We start from the raw sequence: 17,895 nt of genomic DNA, 5'->3' as shown, positions 1-17,895 counted from the left end.
TCTCCTTGGTGACATCTTTACAACCTACTGCTTCATAGAATCATAGAATAGTTTGGATTGGAAGGGACCTTAAAGATCGTCTAGTTCCAAATCCACTGCTGTGGGCAGGGGCACGTTCCACTAGACCAGGTTGCTCAAGTATCCATCCAGCCTGTCCTTGAACATTATTCTTTAGCTGGATGTAGGTGGCTGTGTAACTGGAAGTTTCTGCTGATGAAATGAAGGGAGACATCTAGTTTAGTGGCCTTTTCTTTAACCCAACAATGCTGGCACAGCTGACAGCAATGGAAAAAGAAGGCTTGAAAAGTAGCAGATAGGCTTTAAATGCTCCAGGGAAGCAGAGCTGGAGAAAAGAGCTAGACTGCAATCACTGCAGTACCTGTTAACTTCAAGAGTACCTTGACTACTCCTGGGCTCCTCTGGTCCCCCCTAAAGAAGAGTTTTGCCTGATAGTCACCTTCCGTCTCTATCCTTACAAAAGAAGGAAAGGGAAGATAACACTTTAGATGTCAGAACAGTTGCACTGCGTAAGAATTCTTGGTCATCATTTATTTATTGTGAAATGTTCAAGATGTTACAAAATAATCCCTAGTCACTAGAATAATTACAACTGGCCTTGCAAAGTGCTGCATCTGCTGGCTCCGGTTTAATTTTTATTGTAAGGCATCTTCTCCCCTGCTGCAGGATACGGCTTCTCTAATGTCGACAAGAGCAGCAGTGCTTGTTAGGCTTTGCTGGGGGCTGTGGCTGAGCCGCCGTTCTGGCATTTGGAGGTATAAGCAGAGAAGTAATTCATTCTGTAAAGCTCTGCTCGGCTCTTACAGCAACCAAGCTTGCTCATCAGTAGAAAGAAATCCCTTCGAAATGCTTTGGTGAAAATTGCGTAGAGAAATGGGTTTGCACAGGAGTTGACAGGGTAAAATAGAACCAGCAAGATCTTGGAATTTGTCACTGTGATGAGAGGTACCTTAAAGGCAGCGGATATGGCAAAAAAGGAGATGGGGGCCATGCAGGTAAAATCTGTGAAGATCAGTATTGCCATTCTCTTGGCGACCTTGGTATCTTTATTGGCAGCTACCAGCTCTGGATTCTGAACAGCTATGTAAATCTTAATGTAGCAAGCACAAATGACAATGAAGGCGACGACATTTAGCACTAAGATGAGCAGTATGTAAGCCTGGGAAAGACCCGTTTCAATATCCATGGGTAAACAAATGCTGACCTTCATGTAACTGCTGATCCCTAAGAGGGGCAGCACTGCTATTAAAATGGAGAATATCCAGCCGCCGAGCATGATGGGCACAGCGTGCCTCAGCCGTAGCTTTCGGTCCAGCTGCATGGCGTAGGTGATGGTGTGCCACCTCTCTATAGTGATCACTGTCAGCGTGTACACCGAGAGCTCGCTCGCAAACACTGTGAAGAAGCCGGCAGCGCTACAGCCCCTGCCCGTTTGCCAGTCTATGGCGTGGTTGTAGTACTGACCGCTGGTCTGGGCATCAACAGAGGCAATGAGCAGCAGATAAAGCCCCATGCAAAAATCAGCAAAGGACAGGTTGCACATGAGGAAGCGAGGAACAGTGAGCTTGTAATGGCTGGTGATGAGAACGAGGAGTACAGTGAAATTGCCAGCAATGGCAAGGATGTTTATGAACCAGATCAGGACTCGGAGAAAGCTGTATCCCAGGATGTCTTCACAGGGATTAAATGCATCTGGTTCTGGAGTGCACGTGAGTATTTTCGGCTGACAAAAGTCATACTCAAAGTCGAAGCCGGTCATTTCGCCGTCATTGAAAATGGCTGAGTAACTGTAAGGAGAGGTTTCTTCATCTGTTATGAATGGGTACATGCTCTTTTCTGCTGACCACAGCGATGTGTTGTAAGAGCCATCTCTGTAACTATTAAAAAAAACCAAACCCCCACAAATGGAAGCTGTTTGTTACATGCTGCTTGTGCTCTTTTGTGAAATACAACAGATAACAGTTGTTTTAAATCAGCTGCTTACTACCTGTGCTTCTACAGGGTGTTTACTTATAATGAAGCCTTGTAAGGAGGCCTTTTTATTGGTAGCAGCCTTGGAGAGCAGCAAACGTCCCAGTCGCATCCACAGGATGCTTTCTTATACAACTTATTTATTTGTAAGTACTTTACCTTGATTGCTTTGGAAGTGAGCCATCGTTCTCATGCTGCCAGTAGACTGCAGTCCAAACTACAGTAACACTTGCATTGACTGATGATAGGTTTCATGTGTATAGGTTTATCAGACAGTTATAGAAGCCAAACTAAAGTAACCTAAGGATTTTAACAGCACATGATTACCTCCCTTAGGAAATGCACTTACTGACCAAAGTTCTGAGACTATGTATGACTTGGGAAGTGCTGAGGAATTTGATGTTCACAGTTTTGTAAAGCGAGGAGTAGAAATGCACTGTTAATGACATACTGTTGATGGCTAGGAATATATTAAGTTTAGACTGGACTCAGTGCCTAATTATAAATGTTTAAGGTGTTTCAAATGACCTCTCTAATCTCCAGGTCACCAACAGTGTGGGGATAAGTCTATCAAAGAAGAAACATTTTAAAAGCAAAAACTGTCTCTTCTGATTCCCTGCCAGCACAGGTACCAATTTCACAACTATCCAATTATCCTGACTGAGTGTTTGGCAGGCAAACAATCTGCAGTGTGAAACATGGGAAACATCTCTGCTGAGAACAACTTTTCAGAAAACTGGTAGCTTTGGGATAACTTAAATACACACCTAAACTTCCACATCCACTGAAGCAGGTACTTCAAACTAATTTTCTGGAGCAAGGTCTTAACTGGCAAATGAAGCTGAGCTGCTTTTCAGCTCTTCCTGTTGGGCAAATAACTTCTCAGTCTTGTTATCCTACCTTTTCTCTCCTTACATGAAAAATTGCCCAATGTCTTTCTTTACTTGCCTGACTTAAACTGGAAGAGCAGGGAATATATTTGCTTCTATTTATGAATATAAAATGATTTTGATTTCTGAGAGGCCATGCAAACATGCTGCCATGTGCAAGCTGGCTTTTTTGGTTGATTGGTTGGTTCTGTTTTTTTCCAGTAAGAGCTCAGGATTTTCAGCTGATTTCTGCTGTGGTTTCCCAAACTTTGCAACTTGCAGCCAGTTCTGCTCATGAATCATGACCTTACTTCCATTTGCTTCATATAATATCTGCTCAGGGAATTGCTGGGGTTGGGACTTAGCAAAGCAAAATCTTCAGGAGCCAGTAGACTGGGCAGACTATTTAATGCACAGTGGGAGTGCAACAGGTGCTAATCTGAAAGAGGGGGATTTCTCTCGCGTAGGCAATGCTGGTTTTTATGATCATATTCCTCCCTGGGGTGTCACTTTACTCATCTTTGTAATGTGGTCTGATGCTCTGTGTTTACCTCCTTGCCTCACCTTGTTTCTCCCCAAAGCCACCCCTCATAGAGGAAATATGTTCTTGGTCATGTTGACTGCCTGGACTTTGCCTTTTTGTAGTCCTGAAGTGCTTCAGTTTTGTGGTTGGGAGTGGAGTGGACAGGACTGACTGAGAGAGGCGTGCAGGGGAGATGCAGGCAGGCAGCAAATGAGAAGCAGTGAGAAGAGAATCAAGGCAGCTGTTGCTTTACAACAGGTCGAATAAAACCAAATGGCAAGTGTAGAAGGTCTCATTTGCAGCAGACCAGCAAACGAGATAATGTCCAAGGAAGACAGTACCCCAGTGAATCGATCACACTTCAGCTGTATTTAGCTGTTGGAATTTTGTGGCTGTAACCTTGTATTTTCTAGACTTTACAATGCTCTGACCCCATGTCAGGGCTGTTGAGAAATCCCAGGGTCTCCCATTTAGCTGCAGAGGGATAAACAGTAGCAAATCCTTAAATTTCTCCATTGAATACAGTTCTAGAGCCTGTGTCAACCAGCATGGCCAGCACAACAGTTTTGATGTTAGCCTTTCTCATTGTCCCACTGAACACTGACAAACAGAACTGTGATGATATGGAAAGACACGTTTAGAAGCAGTAAAACAGCTGCATGGGGTTATCACGCTTCTTACTCAGGGACTCTATTTCTGCCAAGGGAAGCTACTGACATACAGAACTGTAATTATCCTTTTATAGGCAAAAAAATATTAACAGTAGCAGCTCTTCTTTGAATCATGCAAACAACTGCAATTATCTCAGGGCATGAAAAGTCTCCATGTAGGCTGTTAACTTCCTTAGATATTTAATTACTGTTTTCAAAGTCTTTCAAGAATTCAGAAGAGAAGCTGGAGTGAGTAAAGCTCATGAAATTACTTTTTTTTTCCCTCCTTTCCTTTTGAACATCAAAATCACAAATCTTAGTTTAATGATAGTAAAATTACCACTGTGCAACTTGTGAGGGTGACTGAATTGGCAGCAAAAGACCTGCTGTTCTAGAAAAAACACACAAACAGCAGGAGGGGGAAGTCCGTATTTGCTACTTCCAGCATCTGCATGCAGAGAGGTACTTACAACATTTCATTAGTTGGTTTCCTCATGGTGCTTTCACACTCTTTGGAGAACTTGTCAAAACTGGAAAGCAAAGAATTCTGTCTGAAACAAGGATGAAAACAAAGATGAGCTGCAGTCTGGATTTTGGCCAGATTCTCATCTCTGCAAGTGCTCTTCACAGATGCATAAGGTAAGCTAGAGTTGGCTTCACAGCAGTGTGAATGTTCATTTAGACCTCTGAAAGCAGGGATGAGAAGGCTTTAAATATTGTGACAGTAAGCAGTACCTCATGGGGAGCTTAAGGATGGTCTTTCAGCTTGGTTATTGTTTATGATCCATTTTTTTATAGTGAAATAACTTGAATTGAAATTAAAAGGTACGTTTTGCCTTATTAAATACTGTATTGAAGTGGGCCAGGTTCTCCATCACAGATGATGGCAGTTATGCCAGCTTTTAGAGAAGTGCATGTTAACAAATGCTGGAAAGCTGGCCTGATACTCTGTTTTAACAACTGCTTGAGATCTGGAGGTAGACTTTACATGGTGGAAGTAAAGCAATTTAAAAAGTACAAGTTGAAAGATGACCTATTTGGTAAAATCTCTGGTTTTGAGGTGTTGAAAACATGGGCTAGGTGCTCTACCAGTGTGAATGGAGATGGCTTTGACCTCATTGCTGCAATAGTGGAAAGAGTCAGCAAAACCACTAAGCTGTTTTGTGTACTCACAAAAATCAGACAGCTGGAAGCTTATAGAAAGTTTTATGTAAAATGAGAGAAATAAGACACCAAACTAAGCCCTTGTGTGATGCTTATGAATAATAAGATGGCAACAAAAGCTGTTTTTTTTTCTTGGGTTTCTTTTTTTTTTTTCCAAGTGGTGGTATAACCTGCCTTTTCTTTTTTCCCCCACATTCAGGGGGGAAATTGGAAGAAAGTCCAAGGGACTGAATGCTACCTTCTACCTTCCTGACATGCCTCAGGAAATGAGCACACCACAGTTGTACCCCAAAAATCTCAAGAATATTTGGTATGAGGATTTTATTTACCTGATGTCTGTGATGCTGACTTAAGTGAACCTGCTTGCCCAGTCAGATGTATGTAAGACCATGTTACCATCTCTCACTAAGCAGAGAGTGCAGTCTGTAGGTGCTGAGGAGTAGGACACGGGGCAGGGGTAGTAAAAACTGGGTGGAATGACTGTATGTAGAGTACAGGGTAGAGAAGGGGATAGAAGGAGACAGAAACAGGCTGCAGGCATGTGAACATGAGAATACATAACCACACAAAGTCTCTTCCCTGTGTAATCTGAAGGTCTTGGGAGGCCTCAGTCTCTGTGGTCTCCTGCTGTCATCAGTAGGTGACAAGGAAAGCAGACAAGAGATCTGCCTCTCATTCTTTTGTAGTAGCTGGTCATATAGAAGATAACAGCCCATTGCTTGCACAGGTTTTTCCAGCAGCTGTGCAGACAGCTCATGCATTAGCACTGCTCTGAACCCTGCTGATACCCCAGTAAGAGAGCAGTCCAGTTTCCTGATTTGCAGAGTGGGTCTTTCTTCCCCCAGTTAACTAAGAAAATAGTTTCTAAATATAAGTGACTTACTAAAGCACCCCTGTTTTTATACAGCATGATCACATTCCAAAATCAAGCACTTGAAAATTAATATAATATCAGAAACTTGGTTATCTTCATCTGAAAAACTTGTTGTTTTTTTTCCCTCCCAGAATTGCTTCTGCATTTAATATGCTCAGAGACTTGATCTGGGACTGAATCAGAGTTTGGAAGCAATGGAAAAACCTTGACTGTAGACTCTTTGCTCTATTCTTACAGAAGCATGAACCACTTAGTAAAATAAGGTAGGCAGAGAAAGCATACCATCACCCCTAATTTTACCCAAAGGAAGTGGATTCTACTCCTGTCTTTGCAGTGCAGTCCTGATGCAATGGTATGCAAGTCACAGAGATCAGGCTTCTCACAAGTGACTGCTCAGTATGTCTTTTCTATAGCCTTCATCTGAGACGGATGAGAAGTGAGACATCCTCATAGCTTAAACTAATTTGGAGCTGCTTTGGCTGCCTAAAGCCAACTGAGAGTTGATTTCTTTGAAAGAAAAATGCTGAAAAATTAGCTCCAGTTGTCTTACTGTCTGCCTGAATTGGCAGATGCAAAGCTCTCTGCACCACAGTTTCCAACTGTGGGAAGAACAATACTGTCTATTATCTGAAATGACTGGAACTACACCAAGTAACCTCTTTTCTGCAGGTATATGTCAGGTCCTAATTTCAAGGGGTAGCTGAAAGCTGCCTTTTCTACTAGGTCATCATATCATCTGCATTAAATAAGCTGCACAGCTGAAGGCTACAGGGGGAGGTCTCTTATTTTTCTTTTTTTTTTTTTTTTTTTTTAGGGCAACATTCTGTTGATGGAGATCTATCTTCCATGTGCCAGTGGGCTTTTTAATTGAGATAGAAGCTTTAAGTAAACTTAAAAGAATATTCCTTCTGGCAGATCCTGGGCACAGGATGGGATCCATTTCTGTTCTGAAATAAATGGAGATCATTTTCCTGGCTTTACCAGAGATCTGCTGTTTTGTATGAGGCCTTGCTACATAACACAGCTTCCATGTAACTGGAATAAGGATTCAAATCTTGTGAGCTGAATAAAGAAAAATTGCCATTTTTGAGTTTCTGAAGCTCAATAATGAGCTACTTGAACTTACTTTTCTGTCCTTAGATTTCGAAAAGCACAGCAGTGGCTGGGATACGTTAGAACAGCTTCCACAAGGCTGCTGAATTTATCCAGTGGTGGCAGTCTCTTTAATGAGTAAGATGATGTTGCATTTAAGACTTGAATGGCCTCAAGCCCGTAGCTGGGCAGGGACTCCAGCGCCGTTGAAGAAATATCCCTGTGAAATAGAGAGCATTCTCTTTTCATATATGTAAAAAATCTATCAAAGTATGACAGTAGGTAACAGCAACTTGGTTTTTCACAAAGGTTTAAGTCTGCAAAGCTACTTCAGCACCTGCTACCCAGCTCGGAAATGTGGCCTGTGGAACTACAGGAGCCCCAGTGAGGCAAGGTGCTCATTTTGTCCTGGGGAAACCAAGACCCACTGCTCCAAGGGCTGTGCCCTGACCTCTCTGAAAGCCACCATGCACAGAGTGAGGGATGGCTCTTAAGGCCAGAGAAAGGAAGAGAAAGAGGTGAATGTGACTCTCCAGCCAGCTACCGGGTAAGACACCCTCTTGGCTCTCTGCTTGGCTTCAAAGGGCTGTTCTAGATGTTTTAATTAAATGGTTATTAATTAAAACACATAAAAGAATCCATCATTCTTGCCAACACCAACTTAAGCAGTTTGACTTAGGGTAACTTCAGGGGGCTGTTTGTGTGAGGAAGGACCATCAACATGACTAAGGATTTTCAGTGTCAGTGGAAAAAAGGCTACAGCTGTGAAAGTGGTATTAGTAATGCCATGTACTGTAAAGCACCATTAAAGGAACAAAACAGCACATGCAGCACAGAGCTACCTACAGAGACACCCATTGTATTTTATTGCATGGTGTTACAGCCAGTGCGCCTCTCCAGTAAGTAGCTGATTGATAAATCATGAGGAGGATAATAATGTGTTTTATTCAGCACAGGCTTATAACATGCAGTCAGCTGGTTCACTTTTATAACCAAATTCTGAAACAATACATTGTAAAAACATACTCATCCTACCGAAAGACAAGTTAGTTTGCAGTGTCAGAATATAAGGCATAGGAATAAGATCAGGAGGATCTGACACAAATAAAGCAAAGACTGAAGTATCTAAGAGGTGGAGGCCAATGCCAGTGCTAGAACTGGCTGGTCTGCATTTGTCATGGTGCAAACAGCATTCCACCCTGTAGTTTCATGGCATCTCATGGACATGTTTCCATTTTACAAGTAGAGGGTAAGAGACCAAGTCTCCTTCCAGACTCAAAGCCTGCATTTGCTGAGATGACAAAGCCCACGTGGCATAGTGCCATTCCCTTGGGACACCTATAAACACAAACAACGGAGTAGTGGATACTTACAGGACATCTGGCCCTGTGGCCCCTCTCAGGGCGTTGTTGTGTATCCGCCTGAGGTTCTTATTGTCCTTGAGGATTCTGTGGAATCAAACACGAAGTCTCTTTACATTTTGATGGGGCTTTGAGCAACCTGGTCTAGTGGAACGTGTCCCTGCCTCTGGCTGGGGGTTGGAACTGGATGAGCTTTAAGGTACCTTCCAACCCAAACCAGACTATGATTCTTCCTTTCTACCTCAATCCTTTCTCCCACCACAGCGGTGGTTGTTGCAGTATCTAGCCTGGGAGTGCTTGTATTTCTCATGGGACCTTTCCCTCTGTTAATGCCATCAGATCATCATCATCTACACTTAATTCTGATTAATTTCTTCTGACTTAAACCAAGAACAACCAGTCTGGTTCCTTTGTGGCAGTAGCAGTGTTCAAAAATGCAGCAGAAGTTTTGCCCAAATCAAGAGGCTAGTCCCAGAGCTTATGAAAGTGATTTAGAAATGATTGTTGTTTCCAGATATGAAATGTAGATTCCTCAGTTTGGGCTGCAGTTTCAAGCTTTATGCTATTGCTGCTAAGTTGAGAAATTTATGAAATTTTATTACAAATGATGAGCTTTTCTCACAAAACCTGCAGTGTTCCCTAAGGGATGGTGTTTCAGGAAAAGCACTAAGTGCTGCAGGATTAACAACCAAGTTGCAATGACACTGAAACATCAGTTTTCTAATGGGTATCAGGAAATGCAGCCAGTTAAGCTGAAGGAAGAGCCTTTGACTATATTAGAACAATTATTTATGGTTTAAAAAGAAATACTAAGGAAGGGAAACATACTCACAATTGATTCAGCTTTGTCCCATTGAAGGCATGGCTGTGGATATCTTCAAGTCCATTTTTGTACAATTTACTGGGGATTAAGAAAAACGTGTAAGGGAAAAAGATTTTGAAAAGATGAGATTGTTATGTATTACAGGTTTCAAATCTTAATGCTGCATTCATTTTAATGTTTAGAGGGTCTGCTTATCAAGAACAAGGGTAACTATTGCATGTCTTAACTCTAAAATTAAGATGAAGTCAGAGCTTAAATTCCCTAAGCATCTTTCTGTTTAGCTGTAGAAGAGAACTGCTCATGAACAGATCCTTCCCTCTCTGAGGGGCTCACCTCTGCCTGCCTTGAGCTGAGATCCTGAAACAAGATATTAGGCCAGGAAAGTTCCTGGCACACAGAAGACCTGTGATTTTTGTGGCGTCAGCAAGTGTAAATGGAAGACTGCAAAAGCTAAAGAAGTGTCAGATGGAAACCACTTCTAAAGCCTGGAGGATGCTGCTGCATTGCAGATCCTCTGTAGAGAAATCTTCCAGCAGCCGAAGAGACAGGTTTGCAGAGAGGTAGGAGTGAGTCGTGCATCATCCAGCAGTCAGCGAGCTATCATCTTCTCCAGAGTACTGCTGCCAGGGTTGTGTTTTGCTGTGGAAAACTTGCTGTCCCCTGTGCTGCACATAGACATTTGGTGCTACCCTGGGTTCTTGATTCCCCACCCTGGGGCCAGATACCTAAAGGCTGGGCTCTGCTGCACCTGAAGTCCAGCTCTTTTCCTTCATTAGGATATCTAGCCTATGGGTCTGATTTTGCTGAGAAAAATCCATCTGTGGTATGGACCTGCTCAAGTGAGTCCAGAGGAGGCCGTGAAGATGCTCTGAGGGCTGGAGTACCTCTGCTATGGAGACAGGCTGAGAGAGCTGGGCTGGGTCAGCCCGGAGAAGAGAAACACACATGAAACACTAACTGTAGGAAAGACTAAATTAGCTGTTTGTAGAACCAAGTATCACTCTACATCTTCATAGATTACTTGTGATTCACCAGACCATGCTGTAACAACAGGAATTACTTCAGCTAATTGCAGTTAACCACATAGGGTGGAGTTAAGGTGTGGCTCTACAATTAGGAAGGTGTTGATAAAATAATCTCTTTCTTCTGATGAGCTCCCTATCTTAAAAGGATGTGAGAAAAATGATCATTGGCTGTTTCCTGACCTAGACTCCCTCCCACTTAATACACTTTAGGGTTACAGTAAAAATTTTAAGCACCTTTCTCCATCTCTTTTATGTTCATTTTGTTACACTGTTAACAGAATCATAATTTTGCTGGAGTTCTTTCATAGTACTTGTTGGTAGGAAAAGAGGTTCATAAGAGGAAATGATGCCTTAATCTAAGCAATTGCTCCTCTTTAATATTGAGTAGTAGTAGTCTTCAGTCACATTATGCTCAGTCCCTCTAATGGTTTCAGAAAGTATTGATCAATACATAAAATCTGTGTCAAAATTGCTGTCATGCCAGCACATCAGCCTGATGAAGCGCCTAATTTGGTCAACTGCAGTTCTTGCTGCCCTCTATTGCACAGCTGGTCCTTCCTTGGGAGAACTGAATTTTGGGCATATCCTGCAGCGAGGCTCAGCCTGTGATTTCTTTCTTTTTCCTTTTTCAGCACTTCTTTGTGGAAGCTTTTGTGAGGACAAGGGTGCTGTGAAATCCAAAGGTGGCTCTTGCTGTGCTGGCTGATGACACCTTGGCTTTCTGCTGCTTTTCGCATTCCTCAGGTGGGGCATCTCACCTAACATCAATCCACCGCACAAGTGGCTGTAGCAATGAATCCACAGTTTGCTAAAAGGAAAGTCTTGGGTGTGGAGACTTATAGGAGCCAATGTCAAAAGAAATCAGGCTAACAACAAACATTGGTACTTCATACCAATTTCTTCTCTCCTTTCCTCCTCTTCAGAGGGACCCTGTGCAACTGAAGCTCAGCAGTGTTAGGTCAGTACTTTCAGCCTGGTTGGTCCCCGAAAGCACTGTTTCAAGAAGCCATATCCCTGAGGGGAGATGAGAGCTTTGGCCTCCAGCAGCACAGCTTGTGGAGTTTATGTCCTCTTGATGGTAGATTTAAAAACAACATTGCATGGAAGATGAGGATTTGGATTCTTCCTCCTAGTTCCTTTCCTAAGTCAAGTTAGGTTCTGGATAAAACCTCTTCAGCTTGAAGAACACCCCTCTTTTTCCTAAGAATTTTGAATTTAACTCACAATAGAGACATGTACTGCATGGGGCTTACTTTCCAGATTTTCATACAGCCAACCTCAAGCTTTATAAAGCTTTCCTCAAGCAGAAGTGTTACCGTTGCAGAAGGAACTGGAGCGAGGATTATTTTACTCACAGTGTCAGCGATTCATTGCTCATCCCCTGGAAAGCATTCTGCGGGATAGTTGTCATACGCAAGTTATCACAGAGCTCCCTTTGGGAGGAAAAATAAATTAAAAAACAAAGGTATTTTTGTCAGTGATCCAGGAAGAAAAAGATGGCAAAGGCTCACAGCTGGGTTAGGCTGGGTCTCTACTTACAAAATAAAATGAGCTTCTAACGAGAAGATCTGTGTCAGGTCTGGAAATTGTCTTATTCCAGTGTTACAGATGCTCCTAAAGAAAAGCATAATTCCCCTATTTATCAGAGGAAAGATTACCACAGTGGATGCAACAAAAAGCCAACTCAGTAGTTATGAGTTTAACATGCAATGCACTAAAAGGTGAGTGACAAATAAAATAATTTTTAAGTAAGCTCCAACTGTGTTTGTAAGGTCTGTAAAAATTAAGTTTAGTAGCATCCTCAGGCAACATCCTGGAGAAGCAGTGTATGTTCTCTCTACATTAAGCAGAAGGAGATTTTAGTTACCCCTTTTGCATAGTACCGTGTCAATCTGAAAGCTTTATTTTAGACATAAGTACGTAGCAGAAGTAATTTTCAGGCTTTACTACTGGTTTGTCCATTACTGCTCTGGGTTACTTTATTTTGCTGCCTATTGACAGACCTCACTATTGGTTAACTGCACATTAAAGCTACTGTAAATTATATATGTACTTCTGGTGTACTATAATGTATGAAAACCTTTTTTTTCCTTATACTCCTTTCTTTATTTGTCTACTCATATAGAAGGAGGAAAAACAGAAAAGAAACAGAACTCTTTCTTCCTTTCTTACAAGTATTTTAGCCTTGGAAGGTTTCTGAATGCTCCATCCTCGATGTGCAACAGATTTTTCATGTTCAGGATTAATCTGCAATGAAGGGAAAATATTTCAGTATTATAATTGTTATACTTTGGGGAGGGTCCTGAATTTTGCTTGCAATGGCCTTTATCAGAAAACAGCCCACAGCAGACTATGGCAGAATGTTCTCTTGCTGTGAACCAACCTTCTACAAATACACCATGAATGCATTTTGAAGCACTATTGGTTACAAAAACGGCCTGCAGTTGTTAGGTAGCTGGCAACAGATAACAGCTGCATCATCCTTTGTTTCCATTGTATTACTGATGCCCTGCCTAGCCAGGAAGGGCAGTTCCTCAGAGGGTTTAACCTCTTTGAGCACCATGGACTCCCTTAGAGCAGTGGCTAGTAGCACCAGATGCCTGCTTAGATCTGCAGAAACTGGGAGATGGAGGTAAGTGTGTGAGAATAGTGATCACTCAGAAAATGGGCAGCACCTCTTGACCAAGGAGCACTTTTTGCAGCTGTACGATCTGGTAAAACGATATGTTTGCATGAAAGCCCACTAGCTGTAGGCCAGCTCCCTCCCTATGCATAATTCACAAAATTCAAAGGTTTTAGCATGTGAAATTACAAGAGATCAAATTAGGGAATGCCACTGAACCCACCTACCCTGATCATCCATTAGAAGTGGCCTAGAGTGTGGCTTGGGACGTGAGGCCCTTGCAACGTGAGGCATTCAGAGTTCAAAAAAGTTAACTTTCTAGCCTCCTGTAGCTCTTTAATGGTCGTGCTTAGCTTCTTGGTTTTGGAGGAAAGGCAAATGACAAGCTATCCATAAAATGTAGGTGAATGCATGGGGTCAAATCTTCTATTCCTTCCCTAAACCCACCATTGATTCTACTGGAAGTTGGACCCAGCCAGAGCTGGATAAATCTGTATCTATTGCTTATGAAACTGACTTCAATGGAGTTCACATGTAAGGAAAAGAGATGGATTTTTCCTCACTCAGTTACACCATTTTTAAGCCACTCACTGATCATGTTATGTGAAAAAGGCAGTAATGAGCTACTGAATCAGATTTAGTTTCCAATTTCACTAAATATTTCAGAACATTCTCCTAGTCATTGCCTTTAACTCAGTCTCTCAGATGCCTGTGCTATGTGGGTCAACTTTAAAATCAGTACATGTTCTGTTTGAGTAATATTTTAGCTCTCGAAAGAAGAGCTATGCATACCAAGCAGCTGTGCTTAAATTCTGTAGGGCTTTGAGAACTGCATCTTCATAAAGGAAGATTTTTTCTCATCAGTTGTCATCTTGAATTATTTCCCTGCTTAGAGAGCTTGGCAGTGCCAGCAGAATTAGACAGATCTCTGCTCCTGCCATTGAGCTCACTGCAAGCTGTAGGACTCTCTACGCATGGATGTCTTTGCATGATTTAGCTCTCCAAGGCTAGATCTTACAGAGTGCTCACTATTTCATATGGTACTTTGGAGAGAAATGTTTCTCATCATAGATCTAATCCAAAGCCAAGCGAAGTAATAGAGAAAGATTTGGTCCAAGAATAATTCTCTGCAGACTGCTTATTCCTCGATGATCTTAAATCATGACATGGATGCCTTTTTTTAACTGATGCTTACATTTCAGACAAAGTGGGAAGGCTGTCGAATGCGCTCGCTTCTATTCTCTCCAGGGAGTCACTCTGGGAGATTTCACTACGATAAAAAAGGCAGACACAGAGCAATATATTAACAGAAAAGAAATCAGCTTTTGAATTTGTATTTCCTCTTTTTATACAGAGTTGTTTAACCTCCCCACCGAATACCGTTTGGCAGCAGTGTCTATGCCTCACCCCAGACCCTGTGCCCCTAGGGGTTGAGAGAGACCAGCCTGTGGCTGTCTTGGCAAAAGGGAACGCCAACACTCCGGAGTAAGTAGCTCTGTAACAGCAAATTTCCATCTTCTCAGTGAAGTGTGGCTGAGGTAGCAACTAAGGGTCAGAACTGATGTAAACAAAGTCTTTAAACAGCGCCTTTTGCTTCCATTGATGATCCCATTTAGTGAACTTACTTGCATGGGCAAGGATAATGTTCCCAGTGCTTCATATGCTATTATTAAGTCAGGGTGATGGTTCTCTAATCCACAGATGTAGAAATACACAAATATGCATTCAGTGCATGTTATGCATAATTTTTGGTTTTAAATGCCATTTTCATACACGCAAACTGGAAAAAAAATCCACTTACTTAATGCTTGTTAAATGCCTGCTAGATTGAGATTTATAGGGCTACACAAAATGGACTCCTGAAAATTAATAGTATATATTGATGCATATATAAGGGTAAGGTGTTCAAAACAGTGTGTTTCTTGACAGAATTGACTGGAAGCACACACAAACTAAACCCAAAATTATATACTGGAAAGAAAAAATATTTTCTAAACAACTGGAATGCATCTACAAAATCAGAGTCAGTATTGTCACAGTCCTGAGAGTTACCTTATTTCAGTTATAAGAAAACAATTCCTTTAGGTGTCAATATAAATTTTTTTGATACGTAGTGGCAAAGGGGGATCACACTAGAAATCATTTATTAAACATGTATGTATGTAGTATAGAAATATGAATGATTTTTTCCATAACCAGAATGCAGTGAGATCGTTATTTTGGGTATTGCACTAGTTACTTATAAATGAAAGACAGATGTAGGGTAAGGGGCACCTGATCCTTAAAGACTCAGGGGCTGGGAGAGGTCAGTGCCTGCTGGCAGAGCTTGAAGAGTCTTTCAGGTTTGGGGTCCGAAACATGCTCCTTCCATAGGATCCCTCCTGGCTGCCACTGGTTTACCATTTACATATGGTGGAATGACTGATGGCAGTGAGAATAATTTATCATCTGATTTGCAGATGGTGATGAGTTCTCAAATGTGTGATTTAGAGATTAAATTAAAAAAGTTTTAAAAATATGTACTCTTCAAAGTAACACTAAATCTCAATATACATATGAAGTGTTCTATAGATTTACTTCAGACAAATACATCAATTTCTATGCTGTGAATTTGGAGAGAGCCATTAAAAGGACACAAAGTAATCAATTAAATTCTCTTTATCAAAGGTAAAATGTCAATGAACAAGATCTTCTCTGTGAAGAATAGGATATGCATACAGTTTGGGCAAGTTTAGCCTCAAGTCATCCAGGTAGGTAAAACTTTGTAGGTTAAGTTGGTCTCCTATCTGAAAATGGTTAAGTTCTCATTAATCATTCAGATGCAAGTGAATGCAAGAATACAGCACCCTTGGATTTTACCATACTACTTTATTGCAGTGGAATACATACAGTGGAGTTTAGCTTATTTTCTACTTGCTAGAGCTACAGAAACACATAAATTTATAATTTGGCCAAAATTGTTTAACCAATGAACACTAAAAGCTGAATTAGTCCAGTTGAGTCTATTCAGGCATTTGCATTACCCCCATCCTTCAAGTCTCTGCCTTCAAGAAGGCACCACAAAAGAAGTTTTCTACTTTTCTCTTTTTGTTTACTTGAAAGTAAATTATGTAACATCTAATACATATTTTAGTATCTGGTGCACTCTGTGCTTTTCATAGGTGAAGAGAAGGTACAAAAAGTACTCCTTGAAAAGAAAGTGACATCATTTGTGCTGCTGCTTAGGTTCTGCACTGCACTGGTGTGTCACCAGCTTTGTCCTTTAGACACCACTCAGTTCAGATAAAGTAAAATAATAAAAAATAATGGAAACTCCAGCCTGCCATCTTTCAGCTGGACTAACAACAGAAATAAGGGCAAGAGTGGTCAGATGAGCTTTAAGGTCTGGGTCCTTCATATACAATAGGTACAAAGCCAGGGGAGGGGAAGCAACACAGACTCAGTATGCAAAATTACAGCACATGTAAACCAAAAGATCCAAGAAACAGGTTCAATCCTACTGATTCCCCTGCCAAGCTTATCTGTCAGTGCACAGCACCAAAGAAATATTTTATTTGGGTATTATGTAAATGTATAATCGCAGAATGCCATAGCTATTATTGCAGTGGTAATGACTGATGGTAAGAATCCATCTCCTCTGCCAATCAGAAGCCCCTACCATCAGCTATTAAGCTGTACCCAATTCTCTCTGACGTGATTAATGTTTCATTATGTGATCTGTTAAACATCTGTTAAAAATCACAGCTTTCCAAAGAATCTTTTATATACTGCTTGTAAGAAAAAAATGCTGTATTTATCCTTTCCAGTGGGTTTTTTTCACCTATAGTGTGCTTTAGCAACACGTTTTTACATTACTGTAAAAAGATGTTGTTTGGGATGGAGGTTTATGATAGAATTTCTAGTGAGAAATTAAGGAAAAGCCTGTGAAAAATGTCAACTTACATGATGAAGGCATCTCTAAGTCCTTCAAATGCATGTGATGGGATTACTTTTACAGAGACATGAGTAAATGATCTGAAAAAGAAGAGAGGGAGGAAAGGATTGTAAAGCATGGGGTTTCCTTGTTTACCCATTTTACCATTATAGTAGGAAGAAAAACAATAAAACATAATTCTTTAAGGTCCCTTCCAACCTGAACCATTCTACAATAATGCCACTTCATTTTGGGGCCTGATCCATTTACCATTGATCTCAGTTAAATGGAATTCAAAGGATATTGGTGCAGTTCCTCAACAGCATGAATTTGAGACTTATCACCATTAAATCAATAATAATCATAACCTATTAAGTAAATTAATAGGCTCATGGAAGTGAGCTGCTACATTCATAAAGGAACCTATAGGCTATTTAAAGTTAGTTCCTCAGAAAAAGTGGCCAGCATGTAAAGCTTTCCCTATAAAACAGTATCTTTGAATTTGCTGGACCATGCTCTCCTCCCAGCAGCATCCCTGTAATGTTGCACGATGGCACTCCGCATTCGGTGGCAATGCTCTGGCTGTGTACAAGTGTAGAAGAAGTCCAAATCAGGCCAGATATGGTGGGTTTTTTTTACCATTCGGTTTTAAAATGAGTTGCATCAGTGTGGTTAGCTGATTAAAAGCAAGCATACATTTTCCTTCTTAATTATTTAGTTACTCTGACTGAGAAGTTAATAATGATGTGGGAGACATCTGCATTTTACCATTCTACTCCACATCTGAATCACAGTACTTTTACCAGCCAGTTTATCTACCCATGGCCATACTCTGCCTGATAATGCCCAGAGGAAAATATTTAACATATTTCAAGACATTCTCTCTGTTGCAGACAGATAATTGCTCCATTTTGCTTTATAACTAGAGACATTTGTTTTCCATCCTTAAAACCACCACTCAAGGATTTTGACTGAAATGTTTCCACGCT

At 41.2% G+C, this 17,895-nt stretch overlaps 1 protein-coding gene across 1 annotated transcript; it reads right to left on the bottom strand.

The window, feature by feature from the left end:
- Positions 1 to 646: 646 nt before the first annotated feature.
- Positions 647 to 17,007, bottom strand: LHCGR (luteinizing hormone/choriogonadotropin receptor; the record flags this gene model as incomplete). The annotated part of the gene is given in 10 exon segments (XM_010010712.1): positions 647 to 1,805; positions 4,502 to 4,582; positions 7,196 to 7,381; positions 8,535 to 8,609; positions 9,355 to 9,423; positions 11,726 to 11,803; positions 11,910 to 11,984; positions 12,543 to 12,617; positions 14,189 to 14,263; positions 16,936 to 17,007. Coding segments are annotated over 10 exon segments (1,945 nt in total), but the record flags the coding sequence as incomplete, so codon positions are not given.
- Between the last annotated feature and the right edge of the window lie 888 nt (positions 17,008 to 17,895).

Source organism: Nestor notabilis, unplaced genomic scaffold (genome assembly GCF_000696875.1).
Source record: "Nestor notabilis isolate BGI_N333 unplaced genomic scaffold, ASM69687v1 scaffold8293, whole genome shotgun sequence".
In the NCBI taxonomy this organism is placed as follows: Eukaryota; Metazoa; Chordata; class Aves; order Psittaciformes; family Psittacidae; genus Nestor; species Nestor notabilis.
Note: the sequence above shows the minus strand (reverse complement) of the source record. Positions and strands in the feature narration are given on the sequence as shown.